Source organism: Elephas maximus, chromosome 4, assembly GCF_024166365.1.
Source record: "Elephas maximus indicus isolate mEleMax1 chromosome 4, mEleMax1 primary haplotype, whole genome shotgun sequence".
Lineage (NCBI taxonomy): Eukaryota > Metazoa > Chordata > Mammalia > Proboscidea > Elephantidae > Elephas > Elephas maximus.
In genome coordinates this window covers 110680709-110687540 of record NC_064822.1, presented here as the reverse complement: position 1 = coordinate 110687540, position 6832 = coordinate 110680709, and the positions used below count along the sequence as shown (strand labels likewise).

Here is a 6832-nt window from a genome sequence, read left to right as displayed (position 1 = left end):
CAATGCATGTGTTTTTTCACATGAAAAAACAAAAACCTAGAAATAGTCCAAAGAACCAAAGTTGTTTTCCTTGTCTAGCATGTCCACCAAATACAAACATGTTAACTTGAATGCTTCAAGGAAGTCAGTACTTATTTATTCTTAAAACAACTGAGGTTTTAATCATAGGTAAATAGTTTAATAAAATTTGTTATCGAGTTTTTTATGTAGTAAACTTTTTTGATTTGTGGCTTACTTTGAAGCTTCTAATTTTTTCTCAAATTCAGAATAGTTTGAACTGATGTGGATTTTTTTACACATTTATTTGGAGAAAAGTAGGATCAATAAACTTTACAGATAAGAAGAAATATAAAGGCATCACTCACATTTTACTTTCACATTTAAGCAAAATTAGACTAATTCCAGAAGCTGAAGATTGGTTCCACTTTAAAGTAAGACAATTAACTCTTTGGTAATTTATTTGTAGTTCTAAGAGCTCTTTTTGGTGAAAAGTTTGTGTTGCCTCAGAATGTACTCTTAGTTTCATTTTCTTCTATTTATTTATTTTTATTAGTGCATCAAAGCAAAGTGTTATTAGAGAAAAAATGAATGTAAGTTAAAATTTAAGAAAGAGTCTTCTAACGTTAAAAGTTTATGAGACTTTAATTTCAAATTATCATCTCTATCTCAAATGGCGGTCATAAACCATCTCAACTGACAAAGTAATCTAAAAATATATCAAACTATCTTTTATTGAAAATAACACTAGACTTGAACACGATTTGAATTTGACTCACTTTGAGTCCAAAATCCATTTGTAACTAGTTATGTTATATTACACAAGTCAAACTATCTCTCATCTTTAGTTAGCTCATGTGAGGCACAAATGGGATGTTTATGAAAGTATTATGTCAACTGTAAAGTCTTCTATAATGTGAAATGTTATTTGTGATACTGGGGGAAAAGTGGAAAGTTTATTTGTTGAATTTCTCTTATACTTTTAACCACTGGGAGATGACTGACCTCATTCTTGTAGGCATCAGGTTTCGTTCAGAGCTCCACAGTCTCCTCTTCCTACTATTCCTGATTGTTTATGGTATGATCTTTCTGGGAAACCTTAGCATGATTGGCATCATTGTGGCTGATCCCTACGTGAACACACCAATGTATTTCTCCCTTGGCAACGTCTCTGTTATTGATCTCTCCTACTCCACTGTTAGTGTACCCAAAGCCATGGTCAATACCCTTGTGCAGCTCAGCTCTTTTTTCATGCTCTCTGTTCTGGCATCTGTGGCCTATGACTGCTTCATTGCCATCTGTGACCCACTCCTGTATACTGTCCATATGTCAAGAAGCCTCTGTATTCAGTTGGTGACTGGTTCCTATCTCTGTGACTGGGTTAGTTCCATTATACGAATCAGTATAACATTCTCCTCGTCTTTCTGTGCTTCTGGAGTCATCAATCACTTCTACTGTAATTCTAATCCAGTTGAGAAGATAAACTGTTCCAATATCTTTGTCAATAAGATGGTGTCACTTAGTTTGGCTACAATCATTATTATGCCCACAATGGTTGTTACTGTAGTATCTCACATGCATATTGTGTTCATAATCGTAAAGATCCTCTCCAGTGAAGGGAGGAAGAAAGTCTTCTCTACTGGTAGCTCCAACCTGGGAGTTGTGAGTTTGCTCTGTGGTACTGTCTCCTTTGCGTACATTGTTGTTGTTATTGTTGTTAGGTACCTTCAAGTAAGTTCAACTCATAGTGACCCTAAGTACAACAGAGCAAAACACTGCCCAGTCTTGTGCCATCCTCACAATTGTTGTTATGTTTGAGACCATTGTTGCAGCCACTGTATCAATCCATCTTGTTGAGGGACTTCTTACACCCCCAAACAAACCTGAATTTCGTTAAGTAGCTTCAATGTGTTACATTTTCTTCACACCCACGTTGAATCCTTTAATCCACTCTCTAAGAAATAAGAATGTTAAAGATGACATGGAAAAAGTCCAGTAAAAGAAAAAAAATGTCATTCTAAACCCGCCTCCACTTATTTTACTGATTCTTACATCAATTGATTTTAGCTGCTTACAGCAATTGAATTTAGCTGCCTGGTCTTCTAGACTTAGGCATTTAAAGTTCAGGTTTATTTTTTTTTAATCTTAAATGTTCTATTACACAACATTAATAATTTTTCTGTAATGAATCCTCCAAATACTTTAGTCACACTTTTTAAAGGCAATGTTAAATCTGAAACTTCTAGACACATAAAAATATTTGTAGCATTTCTATAAACACTTATATGTCTCTCAATCTCCAGGTAATAGTATTCTATGGAAGTAGGGAGTATAGAATTTTAATGTTTGTCTTCCCTGTTTGCCTAAGTAAAATTTAGATAGAGAATAACAGTATAATAATTAATTTGAAAACTGTTCTCCAATTGGTGCATATGCAGTTGACACTCAGTCTAAATGTTAGCTTTGGTTTGTGTTTTTGATGGCACATCAAAGATGTGAAAGACTGTGTATACGATGAAAAGGAAGTGAATCGGAAAGATCGCCAGGGTTCTCTTAGCTGAACTAAAGGAGCTAAGAAGAAGAAACATGGGAAAATTGCATTCATTTGGTTAAAATCCAGACATTGTGTTTCGTGTTCCTTGAATGGAGGGTCACACCTGCTTTGCTCTCATACAATTTTCAGCTCATGCTCTCTATCTTTTGGATAATATAAATTGTTGGTGTGAACATACAATTAGTGAAAGCATTATACTGAAATGAAGTCAGCTAAAAAATCTGTTAAAAATATCACCATGACTTAAAATGACCGTAAGAGTTGGATCATAACTGTATGTGTGTTTGTCTTTGTACGGGTGTGTGTATTAATTTGATTATAGGGTAATTTGAAAATGTGTTATTCCTGAAAACAACCAACATCAGTTGAGAAGGTTGGTTAAGGCAGCATCCCACAGTTTTCAGGGAAAGCCAGGTTCCAGAGAAATTCATGTCAGAGTTACCTTTTTTACAAGTGATCTAGACAATGCTTCAGCTAAACATTACAATTTACAATGCCTATGTCCAGATGATATCAATTGTAGACAAAAATTAAATATAAAATACAATTGCCAGTTTTGTCCATATGCTTGGCATTGTGGAAACCTATAGCACAGATCCTCAATTAAGCCTTCTCCACCCAACCCCATTTTGGTTCAGATAGCAAAGCCTCCTTTGATGAATACACACTGGCACATATCTTTTGGATTAATATTTATTAGGGTAAGGAATTTCAAGAATAATTTTTCTTACTTAAGAGATAGAGAGGCTAAGTGATTTATTAAATCACTTACAATTATCCCATTCTTTACAAATATTTCAAGTGACCATTTTTTTTGATACTAAATTCAGGAAAATATCATTTGAGAACAAAACAGAATCCAAGTCAGCTTGGGAAACTGATCTTTGGTGCTGATTATTAGTCTAAAAAATACCTTGCTGAGTATAAATGTTACTCTTTTATACTGAATGCCCATTAGACTGTTGCTAATGGGCATTCAGTATAGGTTAATAAGCACTATGGGGAAAAAGGCAATAAAATGTCAGACAAGAACACGACCTAACTCCATTTGCTTTAATTTTTTTGGTCTGGTGGATTTATTTTCTGTTTTGTAGACATAACAGATTACATTATTTCGATGTCTAGCTTCACATGTGGCATTGCTTAAACCACTCCAAATGTTTGAAGGAATCTGGATAAGTTTATAACCAAGGCAGAAGGTATTCAAAGCATCAAAGGATCTCTTCTTTTCCTTTATAATTGCGTAAACCTTTCCCTTGGTAAATAATTTCATCACTCACAATCGTTGTATGGAATCTAGCGCCTAATTTATAAAGTTCTTGTTCCTTGTGCCATCAAGACTCCATCAAACCAACCTTTTGTGGCTTTACTTACAAAGCGTTTTCTTTTTTTTTCAATGACGCATGGGTTGCTTTTGAAAGGTTGCCATAACAAGAGAGTTTGAAGATTACATTCTGCATCATGTATATACCAAGTCGATTCCAACTCATAGCAACCCTATAGGACAGAGTAGAACTGCCTTAAACTGTTGTTTATAAGGAATTTAAAAACTTTGCACAGAAGTCCATGCGGAGAAAGTTTTTAGTAAAGTAATGTGATCTTGAGAGGCCAAAGATTTCATTAGACATCTCAAACACTCTTATTTGTACTGCACTGTGTCATCTTCCCATTACAATTTTTGGACCTGCACATATGTGAATTGTTTTGTAATATAATGTGCTTTATATTTTCTTTAATTTTTTGCATTGTTGGTATTTACCGAATATTTGGTATACTGATGTACAACTCTGTTGAGATCTTCTATAATAATATTTTCTATTTCTGGGATCCTAAGATTCTCTGATTCTCTGAAGGAGACCTAGTGGCAGTATGGTTAAACACTTGGCTGCTGACTTAAAGGTTGGCAGTTCAAACCCACTAACAGTTCCATAAGTGAAAAGGCCTGGCAATCTCCTCCCATAAAGATTGCAATCTAGGAAACTATTCCTAATAAAGGCCCCAATAGCTCCAAACTGAGACTACCTAAATTGTTTACCAAATGTCAACTATTTGTGCTCACTTCCAACCACTGCTTCACAGTATTGAAGTTATTGTGTAAATCATGAGTAAGAAATACATAGAGAAGTGGTACTTGTAAATGTGAAATGCAATGGGGAGAAAAGCCATTGTACTAGACTCAGAGACAAAAGACCTAATTCCACCACTTGCTGGTATTAGAAAATGAAACTAACCTTTGAATTCATCTTCAATTGAAATCAGCTTCCACTTATGTCACAGTGTCTCTACAAGGCTAAAATAATTAATGATTACACAGTAGCTTGAAATCCTAACACTCTAAGGGATTATGTGTAACACTAGGATCAAAGGCAAGAGTTCATTTGTTTTGTTTTGTTTTGCCTTGTCCCTCTCAGCAGGTCTCTGCCATGGGTGACAGGGAAACAAGGAATCATTCAGAAGTGACTGACTTCATTCTTGTTGGCTTCAGGGTCCGCCCAGAGCTGCATATTCTCTTCTTCCTCCTATTTCTGCTTGTATATGCCGTGATCCTTTTAGGGAATGTTGGGATGATGGCCGTTATCATGACTGATCCCCGGCTGAACACACCAATGTATTTCTTCCTAGGCAACCTCTCCTTCATTGATCTCTTCTATTCCTCTGTGATTGCGCCCAAGGCTATGATCAACTTCTGGTCTGAGAGCAAGTCCATCTCCTTTGCAGGGTGTGTGACTCAGCTTTTTCTCTTTGCCCTCTTCATTGTGACTGAGGCATTTCTCCTTGCAGCCATGGCTTATGACCGCTTCATTGCCATCTGCGATCCACTCCTCTACTCTGTGCAGATGTCAACACTTCTCTGCATTCAGTTGGTGGCTGGTTCCTATTTCTGTGGCTGCATCAGTTCAGTTCTTCTGACCAGCATAACATTCACCTTATCCTTTTGTGCTTCTCGAGCCATTGACCATTTCTACTGTGATAGTCGCCCACTTCAGAGGATTTCATGTTCTGACCTCTATTTCTATAAAATAGTGTTTTTTTCTTTATCCAGCAGCATCATCTTGCCTACCATCATAGTCATCATTGTTTCATACATGTTTATTGTGTCTACAGTTCTCAAGATACACTCCACCGAGGGACGTAAGAAAGCCTTCTCCACTTGCAGCTCCCACCTTGGAGTCGTGAGTGTGCTGTATGGTGCTGCCTTTTTTATGTATCTGACTCCTGACAGGTTTCCTGAGCTGAGTAAAGTGGCCTCCTTATGTTACACCCTAGTCACCCCCATGTTGAATCCTTTGATTTATTCTCTGAGAAACAACGATGTCAAAGAAGCTCTGAGAAAGATCCTGAAGAAAAAAAAAAGTTTTTTATTTAATTATTTTTTAACAGTCTTAGATATTGATAATAATTTAGTGAAGTACTGAGACAAAGACTGTTCCCACTGACGTTGGAAAAATTTATGTTACAGAGCTTATTTATTTGGATTCCACATGCTTACGTCTGAGAAATAAATTTGGGCTACATTTTCCATACTTATTGATTTTGAAGTGACTTCATTTTTTTTTTTTTTTTCATATGTACATCATAATTTTGAGTAAAGGCAATAACGGACATGTATTTTTTTTAATGAAAATATATTTCCTAGTTTGTACTGTCTTCTTAATGACGTTTGGGATGTATTAATTTCTTGAGTCAGTAACATGTAATGTGTTTGAAATGTATACAGGCAGAGATAACAAAAGTTGATGTAATAAGCAGAAGAAATAAAATATTAGATTTACTTAAGAAATATTTTTCCATATGTAGTGAGAAACCTGATACTTTTCACTGTACAGAGTTATAAAGGTGACTTTGTGAGTCTCCCTTATTTCCAGAGGCTGAATGACTTACACTATTTATTTCATGGTTTCTCTAGCTTTATTTGTCATTATTTTGTCCCCCATCTAAATATTTATTAGATCAATAAATTTTTCTTGATAATGCTCATAAGAAAGCTATATTGAAAACAAACAGAAAGGATAATCCATTTTTGTTATATATGCCTTTTTGAATATTTACTGATCAAACAAACATTTACCGAATCCTGATACCTTTGTGGCCCATGATAAATAGATATATAGATACATGGGCCCTCAAACCAAACCAAACCCGGTGCTGTCAAGTCACTTCTGACTCATAGCGACCCTACAGAACAAAGCAGAACTGCCCCACAGGGTTTCCAAGGAATCTTGGTGGATTCAAACTGCTGACCTTTTGGTTACCAGCCAAATGGTTAACCACTGAACCATG

At 35.7% G+C, this 6832-nt stretch overlaps 1 protein-coding gene and 1 pseudogene across 1 annotated transcript; both read left to right on the top strand.

The window, feature by feature from the left end:
- The first annotated feature begins 918 nt into the window (after positions 1-918).
- On the top strand, positions 919-2140 carry LOC126076341 (olfactory receptor 9K2-like; annotated as a pseudogene).
- A 2771-nt stretch (positions 2141-4911) lies between these two features.
- LOC126076340 (olfactory receptor 9K2-like) lies at positions 4912-5967 on the top strand. Its single transcript, XM_049884888.1, has one exon. It carries the CDS (start codon positions 4975-4977, stop codon positions 5965-5967), a length of 993 nt encoding a protein of 330 aa, XP_049740845.1. The 5' UTR covers positions 4912-4974.
- Positions 5968-6832: the final 865 nt, after the last annotated feature.